Raw genomic sequence first — 24,799 nt, forward strand, 5'->3', positions numbered from 1 at the left:
ATGTGGACTTCCTGGAGCAATCCTGATGAAACACACGTATATATCTCACACAGTTAACGTTTCAGATTTCAGAATGATGTTCAGCACATGGATATCTTTTGGCCAAACGTGTCTAATAAATCTGAGTGTATCTGCATTGTGAAGATGGTCTACCTCTGCACACACACACACACACACACACAGAACAAAGATGCTGCACTCAGTTGCCCTTGTTACGTAATCACAGCGGCTCTGCGCCTGCGAAGTGAGCGAGCAGGTGGAGGAGGAGACATGCGCAGTGGGCGCCTCGACGGCAGCATCAGGACCAGAGATGCGAGGAAAGATGGTGCATGTAAACACGGCGAGGGAGATGAGCGCGTCGTTTTCTGGTCGGACAGCTGTCGCCGCTGACGCGTTTGCGCCCGAAGTTTGAAGAGCGGAGGAAAGACTGAGGAGGGGAAGAAAGAAAAAAAAGGATTTTTTGTTGGAGCCAGGAGGAGCGGCGGCAGAGCAGAGCAGAAGATGCCACGGCAGGAACAACACTTGATATACTGAGTCTCATGACGACGCGTTAAGCCTCCGCCGCGCTGCGACACACCACAACACAAATCCAAAAAAAAAAAAAAAAAAAGGATTCCTCCAATGTCACCCCAGAAGACGGGCTTTCTTGTGTAATGGTCGCCGGTTTCTAGTGGGATGCACATCAGTGTTTGGCCGTACTCGCTCTCCGTCGTAATGGCAGCTCTGTACCAGGGCACGGACGCCTCCTCTCCGGATAAATTTCTGGCCTTGAAAGACGTGAGAGAGGTGAAGGAGGAAACAACGCTGGACGAGAAGCTCTTCTTGCTGGCGTGCGAGAAAGGTTTGTTGTTTTCTCCTCAAACAAGACCGTATTCACTGATGGTGCGTTCAAGATCACAGGGGAAAGCTCAGCGACTTCCAAGATTTAAGAGCACTGCTGAGGCATTGTGTCTGGTATCTGTGGGTAAAACGCAGCCTGATAGACTTCCACCAGGGTCAAACTGCAGGCTACAGTCATACCACATTTTTTTTCAAGTGAATACCTCGCACAGCTGCCTACACGTTGGCTTCTGTGGAAGTTTCGCCCACGGGGTTGTCAAAATATATTTGTTTGAATGTCTGCTTCTTCTCAAAAGTTCCCTCTCCCTGCAGGTCTTCCTGACTGTTCTCAGCCCCTAACGAGGGGAGTTCGTGCAAACTCACTGCAGGGGAACGCAGAGCGTAAAAAATAGCAAAAGAGGCATCTCATTGATAAGTCGAGAACACTGCACAGGCCGTGGGTTGTTTTAGGTGTGCAGGCCAGCCACTGTGACCATATAAAGCCTCTCTAAACATGGCAGAGCAGAAATTGTCCTTTGAGGGAGATGTTATTGTTATGGATGACTGAGGTTAAGAGGACTGCTGGAGCTCAGCCTGCTCTGTGACGACTGTGTGTCCGAAACTGTGTGTGTGTGTGTGTGTGTGTCTGTTTGGCGCCATCCGCAGACAATGCTTCAACGATTTTCCTAAAGTGGATGCCGCTTTGTGTCTTTGTACCCAGGTGACTACTACATGGTGAAGAAGCTGCTCGAGGAGAACCGACACGGCGAGCTCAACATCAACTGCGTGGACGTGCTGGGCCGGGATGCCGTCACCATCACCATCGAGAACGAGAATCTGGACATCCTGCAGCTTCTTCTCGAACATGGCTGCCAGGTCGACACACTCACGGGGACAAAACAGCTAAATGCACCAGATGGAAGTGAATTGTTGCTGATCTGATATCTGAGAAAAATGTTTGTTTCTGTGCAGGCGACAGACGCCTTGTTGGTGGCCATAGACTCCGAGGTGGTTGGAGCCGTGGACATCCTGCTCAACCACAGGCCGAGGCGATCCTCCAAGCCCTCCATCGCCGTAAGTCTCCTCTCATTACAGCTTATAAGTCCTCTTTTAAGAGGCAAACTGCAGGCTTTTCTCGTCTTCATGTGTCCATTTCCTTTTCTTAGAAACTGATGCAGCGGATCCAGAACCCAGAGTACTCCACCACCATGGACGTGGCACCAGTCATCCTGGCAGCCCACAGGAACAATTACGAGATCCTGACCATGCTGCTCAAACAGGACATCTCTCTTCCCCGGCCCCATGCTGTGGGCTGCGAGTGCACTCTCTGCAACGCTAAGAACAAGAAGGACAGCTTACGACACTCCAGGTACCGGCAGCGCAGGCCTCCTCTGTGATGTAGCGCACAGGACATGTAATAGTATAAACATACCCTGGCTCTACCCAGATGGCTGCATTAAGCTCCCATTGATCTAAACCAGAAGACTAGCGTTGCAATGGATTACTTGGACTTGGACTTCATCTTCCGGGATGATGCCTGTGCTGTGTTGTACGTGATGATTGTTTTGGTCTTGCTCTGGTATGCAAGAGCTTAAAAAAACAGCAATAAATCAGTTGGTGCGTCAAGTAAAAGTCTCCAGGAGAGGTGAAACACTGCGGTGCCTCGTTTTGATGATAGCATCAGCTTGAAAAATGGAAAGAAACATCTGGAAAGAAATGATTTAGGATGCATTTTTGACAGTACAGTGAGTGCTTACAGTTCAGAGGACTCCTAACTCTCGCTGTTATTATCAAGCTTACTCATCTAGCTACAAAAAGCAAGATTTGAACTTTGAACTCTAATTTAAAAGGTGCAATATTGACTTCATACTCCCAACAAACAGGGGGCAGCATATCGCCGGAGCAACTGCTAACTGCTGCTAACTGTATTCTGTGTATACATCCATGACTTTTAGCTGCTAGCTCAGTTAGCCGTGCAGCTAGCCAGACTACCAGGGGGAGTGTTGGTGATGTTTCAAACCAGAATTCTTACATATTGCGCCTTTAAGGGGAAGCTGCATATGACATCTCAGGCTTGCAGTTGCAGACTAGATATTGCTGATCTCCTCTGCCGGCCAGTTTTATTCTCTCTGCAGGGCACTGTAGCCTCCCACACAGGTAGTTGAATGAATCAGTCTGCAGTTTGGCTGGCGAACAACATAGGGGGTCAAAGCAGGTGCATGTGAAACAGCTACAGTAGGAGGCTGAATGCTTGGTTCTGGATTTTCTCTCTCTCTCTCATCTGTGCTGCTCTTTTTTGTGCCGTTTCTTCCCACACATTTTCACCTCCTCGTCCACCTTTCTGGTGCAGGTTCCGGCTGGACATCTACCGCTGCCTGGCCAGCCCCTCTCTGATCATGCTGACTGAGGAGGATCCCATTCTCAGGGCCTTTGAGCTGAGTACAGACCTCAAGGAGCTCAGCCTGGTTGAGGTGGAGTTCAGGTACATCTGTCCGTCATGTCACGTCAGGGCACGTTGATTGGATGTCTTCGTGCACATAAACATATGTACATACACGCACACTGTGAAATCATAAACCTCGTCCCTTTACAGATAAGAATCATAATCTCTCATGTGGTCTGAGTGTATCTGATTTCCTCTTTTCTCTAGGAACGACTATGAAGAGCTGGCGAAGCAGTGTAAGATGTTTGCCAAGGACCTGCTGGCTCAGGCACGAAACTCTCGAGAGCTAGAAGTGATTCTCAACCACACATCCAGCGAGGATCACGTTAACAAGCGAGGCTTACTGGAGGAGCGCATGAATCTCAGCCGACTCAAGCTCGCCATCAAGTACAACCAGAAAGAGGTCTGCAGCTTTTGGCATCTGATCGATTTGACTTGATCGCTTAATTCGAAACCTACCCGCAGATTAGAGGAGAGGAAATAAGATGTCTATCCGTGATTAATAACATCTTATTTATCGTGGTATAAGCAGGACTCGTCTGCTCCAGCACACCATGTTCTTGCCTCTGTGAAATATGAGTTTGGCAGGATGAAGTACTTCCTCCAGGCACCGGCTTTCAAAGACAAACTAAAGCTGGAAGTTTGAGGCTGTGGGGCAATTTACAGCTGGGATGGCTCAGTGTGAAACGTTTGACTCATATATCACAGTACAGCTCTTGGCACACTGTTGTTTCCTGCTGGAGAAACAACCCCTGCACTTAAGGCTGCACGTCAGAGAAATACTCATTAATACATTTTAGCTGGAAACTGTCCTGCTGTTTTGCAGAATTTGTTACCTTTTTGTTAGCTAACTAGGTCAGCTGTTTCCCGCTGTTTCCTGTCTTTGTGCTAAGCTAAGCTCACCAAATTGCTCGCTGTAGCTTGAGAATGTAGCCGAGACTAACTCTTGGCAAGAAAGCTAATAAGCATTCCTTCAACTTAGTGAATTTCAAATGATTAACTAAAAGGGACAGTTCACCCCAAAATCTAAAATGCATGTTTTCTCTTATATTTCTCCTATTGATTGTCTGTCTAGATTGTTTTGGTGTGAGTTGCCAAGTTTTGGAGATGTTGGCTGGAGATGTCTGCCTTCTCTTGAATGTAATGAAACTAGGTGGCATTCGGCTTTTGGTGCTCGAAGAGCCAAAAAAAACGCACTCGGCATCAACGTCTCATTCCAGAAATCGTGACCCAGTTTCTCAAGATCATTCATGTTCATGCAGGAACTATTTTCTCTCATTAACACCGTGCAAAAGGAGACGTGTATCTACCCACATGAACAAAGCTAGCTAATATTGCTGCTCAGCCGAGGAGGGAGGCATCCTGTGCAGCCTCCTGTAATCCACAGACCTTGCTCTGAGTACTTTTATGTACTACGACTCACAATTTTTTAGTACACCTGTCCAACATATCCCTGCATAGAAGAAGGCCTTTATCTACTCATGGTTGAGAGGTTCCTGCTCCTGGAAAAACTCAGCAATTCACACCAAAACAATCTAGACGAATATATAGCACGACAGCTGAGAGGAAATATACGTATTTTTGATTTTTGGGTGAACTGTCCCTTTAAAAATTAACCAAACATTCTCTGCCTCACATCCTCACATCATTCTCCCCTCTTCCAGTTTGTGGCTCAGTCCAACTGTCAACAGTTCCTCAACACCGTCTGGTTCGGAGAGACGGCCAGCTACCGTCGCAAACACACCTGTCTAAAGATGGCCACAGTGCTGAGCGTGGCGATGCTCTGGCCGCTGCTTTCCTTCTGCTATCTTCTGGTGCCGCGCTCCCGCGTGGGCCAGATCATCCACACGCCCTTCGTCAAGTTCATCATCCACAGCGCCTCCTACTTCACCTTCCTGCTGCTGCTCAACCTGTACTCTCTCGTCTACAACGAGGGCAAGAAAAACACCATGGGCCCTGCGCTGGAGATGATAGACTACCTGCTCATCCTCTGGATCATAGGTCAGCTTTTAAACCCCACCTCAGCTAATGTATGAATGTTGCTTTCTAAGTGTTTATTCCAGAGTGCTGATTTTACGACTGAATAATCATTCAGCTCCTAATGGATGCAATAAAACAAAAAATAGAGTAAGAATCCAATCATACAAACCAGAATTTAATAGAAAAACCTCGCATAGTGGAGTGAAAATGAGAGATTCCTGTTATGGTCTGGCTAAAGTCCAGTATCCTGTATCCTTAATCCTATCAGCCGTAACATGACAAACAGCTCTTTCTGTACTAAACGACAGAAAGCCTGGCTTGACTGAATTAAATCTGTCAGTTCTGCTTCTAATTGAGCTCTATAGAAAGGAACCGCGGCTTCTTCCTCTCTCCCCTGTGGCCCATCTGAGTGCTGATATCACCAGACTCAGCCCCACATACATGCGAACATATACGGCATGCACAAGGACAAACACGTGTGCACGAGCGGTTCAAATGGTCCTGGATGGTGACACTTAGAAATTGACCCCGTCTCTCTCTGGGGATCGAGCCTCTCTACCTCCCTCTTCTGCCAAGAAACCATTAGCATGATCGTTCAATCGCTTTTAATGGCCCTGCCTTCTCAGCAGAGATATTTTCCTCATGGTTGCAGCATCCTACCCATCTTCCCCCAAGACACAAAGCGTCGTACCCACAGCTCATTGGTCTGGGTTTCATCGCTTGCTTTGATAGATCATCCCAATAACTGCACCTGACGGGGTATAAAAGGATGTAGAAGCAATTGACTTGTATTATTCAACGTTATGAAGATGGTTGTGGGATAATTCGCAATTTATTCTGTGTATTGCAGGAGTGAGATCAGTAGTTGAGTCATTAGACAGAAGTGTAATGGGTTTTTCCATGGGCCCAGATAGCCCACTAGAGGGGGAAAGATTCCTTAAGTATTGCAAAAGAGCAACATCAAAGATCAATTTGAACAACTTCAGCCGTTTTTGTCTCGCCTCACTGCAAAACAGCTTTACTGCAAGATGTGATGCAGTGGTGCAGAACTCCCACCCAGGGTGTCTGCTAGATTAGCTTTAATAACAGGAGGGAGTTTACTTATCCAAACGTTATCATGAGCTAGTTGCTACGTCTGCTGCAGGTCTATAGCCGGCACTCACGGTTCAAACCGCAGCTTTTCATCCCCCTTCGCTTTCCATTGTTCTCTCTTTGTCCCACACTGCCTTCCCCCCCTCCTCTCATCTCTCTCCTGCTCTCTCCATCCTGCTATTCCCCTGAGCCACATGCCTCGCATTAATGGGGAAATCAGATGCTGAGGCTGTGAGTGTGTCTGTGCGCTGGGCTACATTCATGTGTGTCATTGGGTGACTCAGTGCATCTTCCCATAGGTGGAAGATTTTACTTAATTGAAAATAGTAACGCCACAGTGCATAAAATGCTCTGTTACATGTAAAAGTCCTGCATTTACAATTTTAGTATGAAAGTATTAGCATCAAAATATACGTATAGTAGAAAAGTAAAAAGTATTCCTTATGCAGGACGGCCCATTTCAGAATAATACATATTCATACTCATAACAAACAGGCAGCAGCTAGTAACTGCTAACTGTAGCGGCAGTTAGCTAGTTAGCTCGATTAGCCGTGCATCTAGTGGTGCAGACTTGGAGCTAGGAGCACTAGGGGAGTGTTTGTTTAAATAACGTTTAGTGATGCATTGCAGCTGGTAAATGTGCTGACAATTAAAATGTATTTAAGTATATTTTGTATTTACTGCTTTGTAAATTTTGCGAGTTCCCCCCCGGAAATCAACGTCATTTGATTAATTTCTTTATTAACTGATTGTATTTTGTATCATTAATCTAAACCTGGAGAGTAATTAGTAACTAAAGTTGTCAAGTACAAGTAGTGCAGTAAATAGTATATTTGCCTCTGAGTTGTGGTGAAGTAGAAGTATAAAGTAGCAGAAAAACAAAATGGTGCTTGAGTAAATGTACTTAGTTACTTTCCACCACTACATCTAGTATACTACATACACCACAATTCAGCCATTTCATGTTCTCAGATTCTACCAACCTGACACAACAAACTGAATTTAGAGACAGAAACGTTTTCTGTGATACAGTATCTGCCTACTTTCTGTTGAAACCATGGAAACCAATGACAGATCAATCCGGTTCAAGCTAATGAAATCATCTCTGAATCAAGGCACAGAGGATGCGTCACTACGCCTTGACCTTGCAGCTGGAGTCGAGTTTTCTTTTACTATCCCTACTGTACATTCAGACTTGATGACATTCCACTTGGACAGAAAGAAACCCATCTTTATTAAATCCCGCTCACCTCGCTAAATCCCACAGACGACACATTTTCAACACATTAATCTCCGATTTCTGTCTCACACATGCCTGTTTCCCCTGGGCTCCCTGTGCGAGATGTCTTTTGGCTGAATCTGGAAGCGATTTTTAAGTGTTGGCGATGGCAGCAAAATGCATTTTTCTTCCTGTGGTGTGAGCATATGTGTGTGTGTGTGGTGATGGTGAATTCCTGCTTTCCTGCAGGGATGGTGTGGTCGGATGTGAAGCGCCTGTGGTACGAGGGGCTGGAAGACTTTCTGGAGGAGTCTAGAAACCAGCTGAGCTTCGTGATGAATTCCCTTTACCTGGCCACCTTCGCCCTCAAGATTGTCGCTCATAACAAGGTACGCGCGCATCACACACGCTCTTTAGATTTGGCTGCGTCTAAACTTTGGCACCGTGAAAGGCAGAACGATTGCTCATCGCTGGAATCAGTATTTATTTCACTATATTAATTTCCTGTGAGGAACATTGGTAGTTCATCTTTCAGTATCTTAGCACACCCACACAGGTGTAATTTTTCACACCTTAACAGGTACCACGGGAGATGCCAATCAAGCACAGTCTTTGCACCCACACAGTCCTGAGAGAGAGAGAGATCCAGCCAGGCAAAATAAGTGAAATCATCCATGTGGGTGGACTTTTGAATATGCAGATGAGGCAGTAACTCTGATTTACATTACTGGCACAAACTTACTGATTATTTGAACGTTATGTGTTTTGTTCATATTACAGTTAAAGCAACATTATGTAGAGAAAGACAGCTGATCGTTAAGTCTCATTCCAGTGTACCAACCGTACATAGTGCACCTTTAAATGCAGCGAACCTGTCCTTTAATAAGAGCGAGTTAGCGTCGCATGAGTCTGTTTCAGTGCTGTCGGGTGTACGCGTGCCTGAATGTTTGCTCGTTCTGCAGTTCAAGAATGCGGGGGACACGGAGAGGAAGAACTGGGACGCCTTCCATCCCATCCTGGTGGCTGAGGGCCTGTTCGCCTTCGCCAACGTTCTAAGCTACCTGCGACTCTTCTTCATGTACACCACCAGCTCCATACTGGGACCGCTACAGGTAAGACAAACTGTAGTTACACGTACTAAAAGTAGTCGTAAGCATAGTAGGTCAACACTGATAGATTCCTAGTTGAGCCAGACAAGATCCATGTGGAAGTTTGAGATCCTGGATCCAGCCGTGACCTTGCGAACTCCTTTGGACGAGAAACAGACTGACCAAGTCCTTATGCAATGATTATAAAACTGCTTCCCTTTTCTATTAGTCTCTCATACCCCATCATACACACATCCACCGCCCACTCTTCCTCTTTCAGCGAAAGTGTGAAAGCTCAAGGACGAGCCCACACTAAACATCACACCAGCTGTGCTCAGCGGTATCATAACTATCATCATGAGCATTAAGTATAAGCACGATGAACTGAGGCGGCAGATGAATGTGCTCTGCCGCGATAATACGCTCATAATAAACCGAACACAACATCATAAAGGCCTGGCGGCTTAGTTGACATATGCGTCACCGTGCCGCTATCATCATTTCTGTCATCTACATAAATGAGAGCCCTTCAGTTTGTGCAAAATTGATTTCTTAAGCCTGCATATTTAAAGCTGGATGAGTGCTGCATACACCCACAGCACATTTTCATTGGATCCTACATTGATTTGTATCTGGCACATACAGCTAGTCTTATCCATGGCCATCTTAAGAGAGATATCGGCCGCACTGGAATTAAGTCAAGGGGGAAGTATAGTCGTTACCGTACAAACTTTATATTCGGTCGTATTTCAAAACTTCTGAACTCTTGTGATGTATTGTCACTTATTTTGAGGTCCTTGAGAAGACCCTGACCCTTGAGAGAATGTGAAAAATGCACAGGCATCAGCTTGATTTTTCTAAATCCTGGAAAAGCTGCATTGGATCAGCTTGATTAACCCTCAGTCTTAGCTGGCAGTGTCATTCAGAATTAGCAGGCATGATGTATTTTCAGAATCTCTTGTTTTTCTCTAAAGGTTACGGAAATGTTAAGCAATTCTGATCAGCTTTGTGCCTCTTACACAACACAAAATAAATACAATATGTAAAAGGCAAACACTGCTGACTAAAATCTGGCATTTCTGTGGTGCATGAGTACAATAGTCTCAATAACCTCTCTCTTGTTTGTAACCCATCATTTTAACTACTGCCAGCTTGTTTAGTATAAAACTTTTATTGTTGCTTAAGCATGGCTTTTACCAATTCATGGAGGTTTTGTTTGTTGTGTTGTTATTCTGACTGGAGAGCAGCATTCAGCATTGATCTGTGTAAATGGTGAATATCTTTTAAAAGGCCTCATATGGTGCCCATGTTTTGGTTCATGTTTATATTTTTGGTGGCTCACGTGCTTTAATGTTCCCAAAACACATCGTTTTTCTCATACTGTCAATTGCTGCAGCACCTCTATTCACCCTCTGTCCGAATGCTCTGCTTGAGGGCATAGTTTGCTCTGATTAGTCAGCTCTCACAAGCCTGAGCAGGCACCGTCCACCATGTTCCCACATCAGCTCTGCCGGTGTTTCCGCGATCAAGATCCTTACTAAGGGTGTGGCTGAGGGCGACGACTGTGTCGTTGTGACATCACAATGTTACGGAAGTCCTGACAGCTCTTTTGAAGCGTTGAGGGTTTTGATACTTTGCCAGAGTTTTTTTCGAGCACTTAGACGTGCTTTATAATTAAAAATAAAGACATGGAAATCTTTCTACAATATGGGAACTTTGAAGAGGTGAGACTTTGCCAGTAAAGGCCTGAAGCTGCGTAGGTTTCATCTCTATACAAAGACTTAATGATTAAACTCATTTTACAACTTGTTCAAAAAATGCTGTTATGTCACTGTTTTTCCACCTTTCCAGATAAGCCAAAAATCTGGTTTGCATAATTTCTACTCAGGCTCTTCAACAATCTCAGAGCAATAGGTGTCCCTCTTTATCGCATCATGATGTCGTGTATCGTCCAGCCACTTGGCGGAGAGAGAGGCTGCAAAGTTGGCCAGCGTTTGACGTTGTGCTGGCAGAGTTTCACGTTTCCCCCTGTGTGTGACTTTATTACATAAAGGTATGCAGTGAGGTCAGTCTATTCGCAGGGATGCCTTCCTGTCATTAAGCCGAGTTGTTGTTTGCGGTTGACTTATAAAACACTGAGGGCTCCCTGTAGACTGTTACTGAGCGCTTTTCGGCTGCAATCTCCCCCATCTTTCCGCCTCTCTCTCTCTCTCCTTTCCTCTCTCCTCTCGCTCGCTCTGTGACATCACTGTCTGGCTTGGCAGGATGGAAAAGTTATTAGCTTTGGAAATAGATGTGGCTGTGTGTTCATGGCTACGCTCGCACTCACATGGCAGACACACCTCCCTGCCGATGCATGCGCGCCCACACATTTCCACACGCTTTTGAGATGCGAGCGTGCGGTTCAGCCGCACTCAGACGAGCTCCTGCTCGCACAGACGGCGAGGCAGAAATATGTGGGTTGCGGTAATGCGAGTTTCTTTGATTCCGTCCTTCCTGAAGAGGCCAGCTCACGTTGCTGCCGGGTAGGACCCCCTACTGAGTCTGGAAAGAGTGACTGAAAAAGTGTGAGTGTGTGTCTGAGGGAATCACCAGTTGTGCATACAATGAGCTCACTCATGGCCCAGACTTAACCTTTCCTGACAGGATTAATCACCCGCGTTACTGACAGCACAGCGGGAGGCATGCATGAGTGTGTTTGAGAGAAAAAAGACAAAAGATGCTAAATAAATACAAATTCCAAACGGACAGCGAGTATTTATCGTCGTGAGATTTGTCAATACGCATGCTGACTTTGCTCGATTTCTAAATGGGGTGTTGGTGGATGCTGTTGTCCCACAATGCATTGCACAAAGAGATCTCATCTGGAAAACATTTCAATTGAAAGCAGCTGAGACGGTTTCAGGAACATCTTGGTTCACGAAAAAACAGTTTGGCCCCTGCCAAATTCAAATTGAATTCGAGTCAGTTTATTTTACATAACAATTATACAACAACAAGGTCAACCGTAATGATTTACAGAGAAATCTAAAATGTTTTAAAATCATTCAAATGAAAAGAAAGCATGAAAGAGCAACGGTGGCTGTACGGTGTTCCTTGACGTCCACGGTGCGTGCGTCATGCTCACGTCTTACGAACAACCAAAACAGAAAAAAACAAATGTTACGCTGGCAAATTAATTTGTAGGCTGTGCTTTACTTGGCGTTTTAGCAGAAAGTGTTCGTCTGTGTGTACATAGATGCTTTTGAAGTACCTTAAATGTTTTGGTCAAGGTTAGGAGACCCTGACCTGCTGCATTCCTGCTCTGTTTGTACAGTAACTAAGTTAGGCTACCTGTCAGGCCGGGCAAGCAGGGAACACCCTCAGCTCCTAAATCAGATGTGTACAAAGTGGCAGTAGGAGAGAACACCGGGGGGATTTAGACATGACAAGAGAATGAATCAACCTAATAGACTAGGCCTTCACCTCGAAACAAGCCGCCCGGGTTTCATTGCAAACATCCCAGTCGCCATTCACCTTGAGGTGCAGGGAGAGTGGTCATCCCTCACACTGGACGCTGTGTGTGTGTGTTTGTGTTTTTGCAAGGGCGAGTGTGTTCTGACCTTGTTTGAGGATCTTTAGGTCCTAGTAAACAGATAAGCCACTCTCTACGTCTATTAATATTCGGTTTCCAATGGCCTGAGAAGACTCTCTCTGTCTCCGAGCCCTGTTTTTGGCTTCTTCAGTGTTTGTCTGTCTTCCCTCAGGTGGGGTGAGAGCGTTACAGCTGCCAGAATATGTTGCTTTTTCCACTTTCTCAGGGGAACGCTGTTAAACAAGAACATGAGGGGGAAAAAAACTAGCCACAAGTGGAGAAAAGTTTGCTTACATGGGACAAGTGTTGAGAGAGTACATCACCCTGGAGCATAAATATAGCTACCTTGCTTTGAAGGGGCACTATGTAGAAGAAGAAAGAGAAGAAATGAAAACTAAAATAAGAATTTTAATATTTACAATGTTAATGAGGTAATAATACAAGCTCAGAAATATTAATTTCTTCCATAACTGAATAAACAAGCTGTTCTCAGAGGAAAATAAGGTCCCCAGAACACTGTCTGAAGCTAGAAAGGTGGCAGGGTCCGCCACATATAAACAAAGTAAACCAGTATGAAATTAATATAAAAAAATCAGTCAATTAAGATTTCTCTTATACACAATAGTTTGGGTTTGTCTAATGTTAAGTAAGTAAGCATTATAGTAGCCTAAATATGCATGTTTCCTTGCTATTAGCTATCTAAAAGGCTGCTAAACTAGCCAGATGTTTAATTGCTGTAAGCTAACATGAAGGCTGATAAACTAGCTAGCAACAACTACGAAAATCTAGTAGAGCAACCATGCAGACCAAATCACAGAGACATCCAAATGTATGAGTCAAAGGTGTATTTGATTTGCAAATATCTTGGCTAACTTTACCTTTAACCTCATTATCTTCTCAATTAGTAGGAAATCAGTCAAGTTCTGTTTGATCAGACAAAGATCCTGTCAGGTGTCAGATCTGACCCCAGCTCGCCCTCTTTCTGGTTAATGAGGATTACTGGGATTGTTGGCAGAAAACAGATTATGAAAGATAAGGGGGAAGAAATGACTCATGTCTACTTGATTTGATCAGATCAAACAGCGCAGGATTAACAACAATGTGATTTAATTTCTCCCCAGATCTCCATGGGTCAGATGCTGCAGGAGTTCGGAAAGTTTTTGGGCCTCTTCCTGCTGGTGTTATTCTCCTTCACCATCGGACTCACTCAGCTTTACGGAAAGGACCACAAGAACCCGGACAAGAATCAAACCAAGGACTGCGAGGGCATATTCTGCCAGCAGCAGAGCAACGATGCATTCCACACGTATGGGCCAACCTCAATCTGTCATTTTGGAGAGTGATGACGACTGTGATGAATGTTCAGAAGGCTTGTTGAGAGATGGTAGAGATTATATATGCAGCTGCATAAAGTCGCAGCAGCTTTTCCACCAAATGTAAAATTAGATTATATCGTTAGACTATATCTTTCTAGGTTATATTATGAAATGCATCTGACGGACATGTTAGCTAAATCCTTCCCTTTCACAGGTTTATGGGGACCTGCTACGCCTTATTCTGGTACATATTCTCCCTGGCACACGTCGCGCTCTTCGTCACCCGCATCAGCTACACAGAGGAGCTGCGTTCTTTCGTCGGCGCCATGATCATAGGCACCTACAACATTGTGGTGGTTATTGTGCTGACCAAGCTGCTGGTGGCAATGCTCCACAAAAGCTTCAGACAAATTGCTGTGAGTATAAACAACTTCTGGCAAAGAGTTATTGTATTTTCTCATGGCTGTCAAGGATAATTTGAGTTCGAACTTGGAAGCGAAAGTTAGAGCTGGTTTCATTTATTGTGAAGATTTGATTTTTAGATTTCGCCAATTCGCCCTGAAATGTTACACAGATGTTAAACTGTTTTTACTTTGAAACTCTGCGGCACATTTTCTCCTTCCTTTGAACAGCAGTTTGATTTTGATTATGCTATTTATAACAACTCATTGTCCAGGTTTTTGCATTTGCAACATTCCTCTCTGACTTGTGACCAGTGTGGGAAAGTTAACTCTCGCATTCCTGCATTCTCACTGTCCTTTCGGGCCTCTGCAGAATCACGAGGACAAGGAGTGGAAGTTTGCTCGTGCCAAACTGTGGCTTAGCTACTTTGATGACAAGTGTACCATGCCGCCGCCATTTAACATCCTCCCCTCCCCAAAGACCGTCTGCTACCTGGTGACCAGCATGAGCAAGTGGATCTGTTCGCACACCTCGAAGGGCAAGGTGAAGAGACAGAACAGCCTCAAGGTGAGAAAAATTCATTATCAGCAGTAGCAAGATGGCTGCCAGTGCATGTTTTTGTGATTTGTGCAAATTTTTTGTCGTCGATCTGAATTCCTTCACTGTCTTCTCCATCCAGGAGTGGAAGAACCTGAAGCAAAAGCGCGATGAGAACTACCAGAAGATCATGTGCTGTCTGGTTCACCGCTACTTGACGTCCACGCGGCAGAAGATGCAAAGCACGGACCAGGCCACGGTGGAAAATCTGAACGACCTGCGCCAAGACCTCTCCAAGTTTCGCAACGAGATGAGGGACCTGCTTGGCTTCCGGACCTCCAAATACGCCATGTTCTACCCAAGGAGCTAAAAAAAGAAAGACTAGATATCTCTTCCCCTTTTCCCCTTCTCCTCTTGACAAAACCTCTGCTTCTCGTTTATCTGGGATGCCGTGTGACCCGAGCATGTGATAAACTCTGCTCCTCTAGAGTCACAGAGGCGAGTTTTAAACCTGGAACTTAACTAGAAACATATATATTCTCCACCAAAGCCTCCAGACTCAGGCCCCGTATGTATTCCTCTGCTATTCTACCTTTTTTTGTAAATAAAGAAAAGCCATTGTTTTAAACAGAAAGACTAATAAAGATTTATGGACAAATTTGACCTTCTGGGGCTTTAATGGCACAAAAAGCAGATTCTGCTGACTTCAAATGTTGGTTTCTAACTTGCTGACTTCTGTCCTTGAAAACTGGCCCTTGGTCACTCAAGTCTGAAAGCCAGAAAACTGTCAACAGTCCAGCCAACTGCCCAGCGGTCCAGTCCACGTGAGAGTCACGTTACACACACCTGATCCATTCTTAGGAGACTCAACGGACCAATTCAAATATCATTTGGCATTTTTTCATTTCCAGCTGAATGTACAAAGACAACAGACAAACGAAAGGAAAATATTAAGGACTTTTATTCGGGCAGATGAAAACAATAAAATATAAATAATATTCACAGACTTTTTCATATGAAAATATGTTTCATTTCATACCTTTGCCTTTAAAAACAATGTAGGTAAATGATATATATGCTGGCGGCGGTGCTTTGCATCTGTAAACTAACGTCCTCAATTTGTTTCACATGAAACCAGCATAAAAAGTTTAAGAAAGGTTCATTTATATATTAAATATTGCACTTTTTTATCACCACTTAAAATAAACTTCCCAAGCCTGCCCATGGAAATGAACACGGACAAATCACTTCAGGTTCTTAAGCCTACAACAATCAGCTGATTGTTGGCGAAACTTTTGATTGTGAGAAATCCCCTGTATCGATCAAGGCTTGTGGAATTTAAGACTATTGTGCCAGAAAGATATATTTGTTAAATGCATATTAAATAATAAATCCCACTGTTACTTCCCATTGCGCTCCAAAGCCTCTAAGGGAAACAACTGAACAACAGAATATGAAAAAAATGTCAAATTAATAGTGCAATCATGGGATGTTGGAACAGATGCTGCTATACTCCCGATTCTGGGCTCTTGTTCCTGGCTACAGTTTAATTCCCTGCACTGGGCATGGCAGGAATGTGACTACGCTGAGTGAGAATGGGCTGAGAACAGGAGTGGAAATTTCAACTCATTTTGTCGCTGATTAATCCGACGTTGCCAAACACACCCAGCGGCTGGTCTTTTAATAGAAGACAGAGTGGAAGCACTTCAAGTCTTCTTGTTTATTCCACAAACATGCGATCTGCAGCGAAATGAATAAATACAATAATCTTAGATTTTATGTTCCGTGAAGGCATCCAAATTCAGCTTTGTTTTTCTGTTGTCGAGCCTGTGTTTTGGTTTTTTGGTTTTTTTTTGCTTAATTGTTTCCATCCACAGCCGAGCCTCAGGCGCACCTGTCCTCAGCACCGCTTGTTTTTCAGAACGTTGAGTCCTTTCTGGTTCTTCGTCTTGAACGCCATGACAAAGTGGTGAGGGGCGATTTTCCCCTTGCCGTCCTCGTCCACCTGGCCCATGAAGATGTAGTTCAAGCCTGGTGAGGTCACACAAAAAAAACCTGAATGCAGTGGCGGAACGGCAGAGACATTCAGGGAGGCCAAATATCAGAATCTCCACCCGGCAGGTCTGTATACCATATGTTTATATGCGTGCAGCATATAAACATATTTAATGGTTCATTGACTGCTTGGACAGTGAGTTCTGCCGCTCACCTCACACTTTGGGGCGAGCTCTACCGACTGAGCGTGACGGCACAGCAAAGGAGGCAAACTCAGAGCCATAGGTTATTGAAAACAGTCAACAAGGAACTGCATAATTTAGATTTGATCTTTTTTTTTCTCCATACATCAAAGACCTCGAGCCGATTTTAACTTCACCAGTGAACTCACCTCTTCTGATAAATGGACACTTCTTGCACAGGATAACGATCTTGGTGCTCATGGTCTTTCCTGCCTGCTGGATGGCCAGACTGCCTTCTTTATACACGTTGATGATGGAGACCGTGGCGAACATACTTCCTTCTCTCATCACCGCGGTAATGACAGTCCCGGTTATCACTGTGAATGAAAAATATACGTGTTAACAGTTGTTATTCCTTCACGAACACATCCTCATAAATGGGGATAAAAACAAGGATCTTGAAATGTCAGTTTGGATTTCTGTAAACACAATCATCACTTTGGCAAAGTGCTGTTTCTGGGCTGTGGTTAAAAGTAAAGTCTGAGCTTCAGGCAGAGTGACAGCAGCAGCATAATGAGACTTTTGAAAACCAACAGAGTGAAAGAAGATGTTACTGAGTCGTGTCAGACAGACGATGCCTGCAAGAACGAGACTAAGACTCTCCAGCCATGCTAGCAGCTCTGTGAGGCTGTTTGTGCTTTGAGCTAAACGCTAACGTCTGCATGGTATCATGCTGATTAACATGCTGAACAGGCCTATAATTTTTTTTAATGTTTACCATGCTCACCATCGCATGCTCACATTTCCTTAGTAGCACTGAGTACAAAATACAGCTGAGGCTGATGGGAACGTCAGTTTGTCAGGCAGTTTTCAGCCATAAACCCAAGTGTTGCAGAAATGACATGTTTGACCTGATGGTGGCGCTAGATGGAAAGTCAGGGACATGCATGTGACTCAATTGGTTCAAGTCTCAAGCAAGTCCAGAGTATTTTTTTCTTCAGCAAGTGATGTAAAGTTGAGTCCTTAGTCGAGGTAAGTGAAGTCCCAAGTTAAAGGTGCACTGTGTCGTTCTGGGGAAGAAATCTTAATCAGGAGAGAAAGATCTTCATTGACTGATTTTTTAATTCCTAAACAAACTAAATAAAAAACCTCTCTTCACTTCAGTATTAATTCAAGTCATCATGTCTCGAGTCAAGTCGCACCAAGAGTCTTTAACTTCCAAATCAAGTCTCAAGTCATTTGTTTTCTTTGAACAGCGACTCGAATCGAGTCGAGTCCATTTCACAAAGACTCCAGTCCACATCTCTGGTCAGGGATCACCAAAATTATCAAGTTATCGTGACGGAGCCATCAATTTTTGTTCCAAATACGCATCCAACACTTGAGACATTCTAGAAAAGCATCTTAAATCAAAAGTGTCTATCATCTGGGAACCATGACTGAAAAAAATTAACAACAGTGAAAATAGTTGGCATCACCGAAGTTACTAGGGTTCATCGTCTGGGGAACGTGAATATCTGTACATCTTTTCATGGTAATCCATGTAATAGTTGCTGAGATATTTCAGTTTGGATCAAAGTGATGAAACAACAGCTATCATCTTAAAAACCATTTAAATGCAGCACTCCGCTTTATCACACTGCAGGCTAAAGTAAAGGCAAGTACAGGATAGAGTTTAGACATGTAGGGCTACTATGTGTAATGTGAAGAATCATCAGCAAATGTTTGCATCAGAAAAGGAGGGCCTGGAATTTACAATGGAGGGAATCTGTTTTTTTATTGCCACCATCAATAGTGTCAGAGAAATTGGAACAATGTGTGCTGACTTTCTTCAGTTCTTGTGTGAAGTGCAGCCTCTCTGTAAAGATGTCACGATGAATGACAGCATCAACATATCCTTTTACTGCTTCTTCACCCAGCCACCAGCCGGGAGCTCCTTCTCAAAAGCTTCAAGGATATCAGTTACCGTCATTCAAAGCCTTACGAAGATAATTCCAGGATGTTGCCCTGACTGTGAGGAGGCCAAAGTAAATCTCTGATATCATAATTGTCCAGCAGGCAGCTGTGAGTCAGTGGAGCAGAGGTCACTGCATAATATGTACGATACAATCTAATATAGAGAGAAAGCAGATAGAGAATCGGTGACTGTGGTGGTTGGGAACCTGGCTGACTCGGCAAGAACCACTTACTGAGCTGACGGCAGCTAGCCTCATTGAGCAGCACTTATAGCTTATTTAAGCAACAAAGCTACCAGTATCTGTCTACCAGGAAAGTCGGGGTCCGAGGGCAGCAGAGGGAAAGCCAGCAAATATCTTCTCCATAAATCATGACACAGTTTCATCCAAATCACTGAATAAAGTTATTAAGTTGTGTTTTTGTACAGTAATGCGCGAGGTCCGGTCCTGAGCATCACTCAGCTCTGGCGGCATTGTTCTTTTCAGAAATCCACGGCAGCGTCATAAAATAGAGACGCATTTATTGGACGAAACATACACTAAAAAAACGACAATATACGCCCCCGTGTGCAGGATGAGTCATCAAAATTGTAATGATTTTCCAGGAAGTTATAAGCTCTAAAATGCCTTTAAAAATACCTACAAAACAGTGTGTTTCTGCCACTTTTGACTTTTTTGACTTCATGGGAACTTTAAGTAATTTTAGGGGAACCATCTCACAAGTTAACTTACCAGAATGGATGATGAATTGCTACCTACTGCGCTGTCCAGCTCTTGTTATTCTGTTTCAGTCATTTCAGTCATTTCCTGTTTAGTCTGTCCGGCACAAAAAAAAAACACTTTTCTTGTTTGGACTCGCTCACTGCGGAAGAGACCTGACATTTAGCAGTGCCAGCTGAGTGATAGTGGAGTCAGCGCAGTGAGTCACGTGTCTGTCAGCATGAACGGGATTCTTTACACTGATGGTACCAATATGTCTGGACTTCACATAACTGCCTGTTTCATTTCCTGACAGGGATGAGAAGAGCCTGCCCGTTTCAGTGCTGTTACTGTATCTGCTGCTACTGTTGAACACTGACGTGAAGTAAACCAGCAACTGCTTTTGACAATTGAAAGAGATACAAACAAAACCAACAGTTAGTGTTGATTTGAAAAACTGTTTTCAGTCTCGCCACCTCATTAAAAATATGACGCAGCGTATTGTGTGTGGACCCCGCCGCCACATCACACGGGGGCCACTTTTTCCACACGCGCCGCCGCGTCACTCGCCCCTTTCCTCACTTCCTGTTGCAAATCCAAGCGGACCCTCTGAAATGCCAATCTAACACATGTGGTAAACAGCTACGGGAGGAAAACATGGCAGTAGCGGGAGAGTTGCAAAACGGAGGGCCGAGCATGAATCAACACCTTCATTTATCAACAGTTTACCCACAGTCAGAGGCTGAGCGTGCGTGTGTGTGTGTGTGTGTGTTTGCACTGGAGGTAACTGTGTCCTACTGTATACGCTCCTTGACTTCCTCGCAGGCTATCAAGGACGTCTTTGAGATGAGCAGGGAGAAATCAGAGGTGCAAAGACAGTGACATGATCAGGACTGTAAACTGCTTGTTAGGGGAGATTTGGCCGGCTGATGTGCTGACGTAAATCTACCAAGAATCCTTTCAGGATTAGTATGTATGTAACAGCAGGTAAATTCAATCATAAAGTGAGCAAGGCTGGAACATACCAGTGACTGTATGTGGTTTCAGGAAATTGCAATGAGCTCTGATGTTCTTACCGAAATTGCTGGAGCAGTAGTTGCTCTCGAGCGTTCCTCGTCTTTTACATTTCTGCTGGCACAGCGCTACAGAGTACTTCAGGGCTGTGGAGAAACACACACACACACACACAAGAATATTCAATATCTGTAATTTCTCCCTGCCGGTGATTCAAGCATGTCAGCTACGGTCGCATCTGTTTCTACTGTGGTTTATTTGCAGAATGTTCTCGGTCACACGAGTGTGCAGGAGAGCGACGTAATCCGACAAGTGAACATCTGTTTTTCAGAGTTAGAGATAGCGAAGAGTCCATAAAGGAAACCACAGAGAAAACACAAGGTAGCTGTCTAAATATTATTCTTACTGGAGAGGGGAAAAGTCAGGAAAGATAAGCCAACCAGAGGGCGTTGTGACAGTATGACATCATGGCGAGGGAGGCGCCAGAATAACCTGGCTTGACCGAGAGGAAAAAAGCAACAGCGTGTGGGGAATGTGAGATTTTTAAGTATGAAAATGAGCTGTGATCGCAGGTGCAGACACATGCCCGCGCCGTATACGAACGTGTGTTACGTACGGTCTACACAAGAGAAATGTGAGCATCAGACACAGCTTCAGTTGTGTTCGGACATGTGCTGCAGCTTTAATAGTCCCCAGTGCTCTATGTTCTCTTCACTGTTTGTACAGAGGAGAACGGTGCATCACGACCTGCTGTTTAGTTTGGCTTTTTGTTGCTGAACGGACCATTTTCGTCCCATTTTATGCAACAAAAGCGGCAGAATTTAGCAGAGTTCTGAACCAGAAGCAGGATTCTGAAGGGCTCTTACTTAAGAAGTGCACTTAGTTCCCCTCTAGCGCAAATCAGAAGCAGACTCCAGATGTCCCTCGTGTTCGGGTGAACGATAAACGCCACATGTTAGCAAGAGAATCCAGTAGTACACGGCCAGCACAGCGCGTCTCATAGCTACATCAACAAACACAGATGTTAGAAGTCTTCTGATTTATTGGATAAAAGTTGCTACCTACGTATGGGCCTGGTGGTGACTGGCTGCGTGGTGGTGGTGGGTGGTATCGTGGTGGTGGGGAACTTCTTTGGTCTGAACTTGTAGTGTCCAATGAAGCCGTCTGCGGTCAGGCTGAGATCTGACAAGAACTGGATCAGGAGCTGGTTCCCATCCGAGAACACCGGCCTGCAAGGGAGCCCAGACGAGAGAGTAAAATGAGAGGACCTCGGGGGACGGATGTGTCAGTGAAAATAAAATCTTCATGACAGAATCACCTACGCTGGGGGGCTGTCTCCGCAGTACTTGCCGATCCTCTTGGCGTCGTTTATTTCCGCCCCGTTGAAGATGGAGACGTGGTCGTAGCGGCAGTAGTTGTCTCTTTCCACGTCAAACTTCTCGAACTTGACTTCAATAATCTGCAGCAGGAGACGGATTGCAAAGAAAGTCTTTTTTCGTCAAGCAAGAGCATTTCATCTGGCTATCATAGTCAGCCTTTTGATTAAAGGGTACCCAGTCATTTCCTATCAGAACTTTACATACAACACAAAGAAATTCTGACCTGGTTCTTTGGTGCCACTATGTGCCAGGAGCAGGTGACACCAGCTGGGTAGTCCTTCTCAGGCCAGTTGGGTGTTTTAAATGTCCCTGAGGGCCTGTCCAATCTGCCTCCACAGTACTGGTCCCCTGTGGAGTAACGCCTTCAGTTAATCTTGTATAATAAACAGCAATAATCTGCCAAACATCATTCCTGCTCCTTGAGGGAACTTATCCGGCGTGCATTCATCGTTCTTGCTGTAATCGGTGCTCTCCATCGCCTTCTTTGTCATTATGCGTATCCTTAAAAGTAAGACACTCATTAGTGTTGTGCAACAGAAACAGACAATGCTTCCAAGGAGCATCTGGGACACATCGCTTCAATAACCACACGAGCTATCTGTAAGACGTGTTTTCTTTGTAACATACACTTAGATTGACGTTTCCTTACCGAGAACTACAAATTAGTGACAGTGACAAGAATAGACACCTAACAAATGCTATGCTGTAAAGGCTTGACAAAGCTCAGAGACAGTATAGCAACAGTGGTGCTATCATCCGTTGGTTTAGAGTCAGGCAGGCTAGTTAATAGCTATTGTCTGGTACAGCTGTCAGCTCCTTCGCTACAGAGAACCAGCCATTAAAATTCCACCAAAACAGTGGACGCGACTTCGCAAACCCCGAAGGAAGAGGCTTGTTTAACTCTGAGTCAACTAACTCTAAGTGATACTGAGGAACTGTCAGTGAGAAATTCCACATCGTGCTGCGAGATGTGTCGAGATATTCCTCCCTTTTTGTCCACATTGGAAAGAAACTCATATCCCCCGTGTCGGACAAATGAAACCCCCAAAGGCCGCTGGAAAAACTATACCTCCTGTTTGTTTTTCTGTGTGTCTGCATGCCTTGGAAGCGATTCGCAGTACATTTCTCTCTGTCTGAACCGTGCACCGATCCCTCTGAAGCGACTCCTGTTTTAACCGCCTTGTTAATTTGCTTTTTAAACACTGACCCTCTGCCCAAACAGACGCACTCCAAGGGCCAGTATCAGATTCCTTTATGGGGTGAAGTCATGGCTGAGGCGCAGTCCCACGTGGCTCTGTATTACATGCTTGGGTAGCGGCGAGATATTTTCTACACAGCTGCTACCATGCAAGAAAAAACCAAAACAAAACAAATGCTCTTCTTCTTCACATGTTTGCCTACCTCTCTCGTGTGGGTGAGCAGCAGAGAAGACAGCCAGGAAGCCACTCCCAGCCGTGTTGGCATCAGATACCATCTGCATGAGCATCTTGTTGCCCGTGGAAACCAGGGCTCCCGGCTTGAACGTCCCGCAGAAGCGGCCGAGTCTCTGCCCGCTGACATGGCCGCTGTACACATCCACGTAGTCGTAGCGGCACAGGTTGTCGCTCTCCAGGTCAATGGAGCGGAATGACAGGACCACCACCTTTCCCTCGGGCACCTGGGTGGGAATTAAAGGTCAATTCCCACATAATGATCATTATTAGTGAGAGCCATGACATGTCACACATCCCCCCACGGGTGTTGGCTTGTTACTCCAATGATGTCCAGTCAAACAGTGTTGCAGCATGACTTGTTTGAATGTACAGTAATGTAATGGAGCCAGTCAGCACAAAAAACTGCCTTGAGCTGGCTGTGGTGAAGTATTTTTAGAAGGAAATTAGGAGCTTGGGGTTAGTGAAAGAGAGTCATGCTATTATACACTGCAGCTGTTTTGGTGTGTGTGTTTTTAATTAACAATCTAGCAACCAGTTGCATCACCATCATTCACTACAACGTGTGATTATTAAAGTGGACTCACTGTGATCCTCCACACGCATTTGGTGTTTGGGGGGTAAACTCCTGGGTACCCCTGGCTCCCGATCACTCCAGAGTCCCCTGTAATGTTTCCGCCGCATGTGAAGGTTGGTCTGGAGAGGACAGAGGAGGGAGAGAGAGAGGATGTTTTCTATTCTGCAAAAATTTCAATTGATGATGTGTCGGAAACAATAAACGTGTGTGCAGCGTTAACAACAAGCCTGCGGTTGATTCCAAACAGATCTCATTGAATGCGCCACATGTCCCGACTGGAGGCAGCGCCAGACTGCAGAATAATATTCCTCTGGATAAACTCCAGTCCTCCACCGCAGGCTACATCACATTCTCCACACCTTGCTCAACCACTCATAAAGCTTTCAAATTATTATTATTATTATTAAAAAAATAAGTAAAAATAAAAGGTGTACCTCCGCTGAGACTGCGCACAGACCTCTGCCAGGAACAGTAGACTCCATGCGCAAAAGATACTGCATGTTCTCCACATTGTTCGCCTGTTTTCGCCCCGTGGCATGAATGGCATTGTGTTCAGCAGCTGGACCGGTGGGGGAAAAAGTACCCAGGAGTTCCTGCGGGGAGTTTCAGTAACTGCAAGCTGGAGCAGATGAATATAGCGTTTGTTCTGCGTGGTAGGAGGGACGGAGCACACTGGCTGACTGACTGCTGCTGCTGCTGCTGCGTCTCCAAGAGAGAGAGAGAGAAAGAGAGAGAGAGAGAGAGAGAGAGAGAGAGAGAGAGAGGAGAAAACGATTAAAGAAGCGCTGGGAGGTGTGTGAGGTCTCGCATTAGCTTTGCACACCTGGCTTGAATGAGGTGTGGCATGAATAAACTCGACCCAAGTCATGGATGACTGGTCTGACATCTCAATCAATGTGGCAGAGACTTGATCAAGACAACTCAGGGCCTGCAGTGGGATGGCTCATACTGTGCATGTGCTGTGCAGCTGTGGGGTGAAGGGGGGGACTAACAGGAGGGTAAGTTTTACACAACCTGAAATATCAGTAAAATGAGCGTCTGCATTCAGGTTGTCAGAATTAAATGCGCAGGTAACACTGATGGACCGAGAGAGCACCA

The 24,799-nt window shown here is 45.0% G+C and overlaps 3 protein-coding genes across 3 annotated transcripts in view; 1 reads left to right on the top strand and 2 right to left on the bottom strand.

Annotated features, from left to right (window-relative positions):
* Positions 1-24,799, bottom strand: part of acad11 (acyl-CoA dehydrogenase family, member 11) — a 63,711-nt gene that overhangs the window by 11,308 nt on the left and 27,604 nt on the right. The gene's annotated exons all lie outside the window — the stretch shown is intronic.
* On the top strand, positions 157-15,133 carry trpc1 (transient receptor potential cation channel, subfamily C, member 1). The gene is made up of 13 exons (XM_084340977.1): positions 157-841; positions 1,541-1,695; positions 1,792-1,893; positions 1,986-2,188; positions 3,170-3,301; positions 3,470-3,665; positions 4,927-5,263; positions 7,803-7,942; positions 8,516-8,665; positions 13,337-13,521; positions 13,746-13,947; positions 14,306-14,500; positions 14,613-15,133. Exons 1-13 carry the CDS (start codon positions 676-678, stop codon positions 14,838-14,840), a joined length of 2,391 nt encoding a protein of 796 aa, XP_084197103.1. The 5' UTR covers positions 157-675; the 3' UTR covers positions 14,841-15,133.
* Positions 15,415-24,406, bottom strand: pcolce2b (procollagen C-endopeptidase enhancer 2b). The gene is made up of 9 exons (XM_084340980.1): positions 24,136-24,406; positions 23,712-23,820; positions 23,096-23,351; positions 21,918-22,042; positions 21,638-21,774; positions 21,381-21,544; positions 20,378-20,461; positions 16,857-17,024; positions 15,415-16,501 (listed from the first exon to the last, which is right to left on the bottom strand). The coding sequence occupies exons 1-9, from the start codon at positions 24,246-24,248 to the stop codon at positions 16,371-16,373; spliced, it is 1,287 nt and encodes a 428-aa protein (XP_084197106.1). The 5' UTR covers positions 24,249-24,406; the 3' UTR covers positions 15,415-16,370.

Source organism: Pagrus pagrus (assembly GCF_965226575.1).
Source record: "Pagrus pagrus genome assembly, chromosome: 20".
In the NCBI taxonomy this organism is placed as follows: Eukaryota; Metazoa; Chordata; class Actinopteri; order Spariformes; family Sparidae; genus Pagrus; species Pagrus pagrus.

Excerpts from the sequence above, each read along its gene's own strand:
- pcolce2b (XM_084340980.1), bottom strand. The coding sequence starts at position 24,248 with ATGCCATTCATGCCACGGGGCGAAAACAGGCGAACAATGTGGAGAACA. Across the intron at positions 23,352-23,711 it reads AATGCGTGTGGAGGATCACA|GTGCCCGAGGGAAAGGTGGT; the intron begins GTGAGTCCACTT and ends ATTCCCACCCAG. Across the intron at positions 21,775-21,917 it reads TAGTGGCACCAAAGAACCAG|ATTATTGAAGTCAAGTTCGA; the intron begins GTCAGAATTTCT and ends CTCCTGCTGCAG.
- trpc1 (XM_084340977.1), top strand. The coding sequence starts at position 676 with ATGCACATCAGTGTTTGGCCGTACTCGCTCTCCGTCGTAATGGCAGCT. Across the intron at positions 1,894-1,985 it reads CCTCCAAGCCCTCCATCGCC|AAACTGATGCAGCGGATCCA; the intron begins GTAAGTCTCCTC and ends TCCTTTTCTTAG. Across the intron at positions 3,302-3,469 it reads CTGGTTGAGGTGGAGTTCAG|GAACGACTATGAAGAGCTGG; the intron begins GTACATCTGTCC and ends TCTTTTCTCTAG.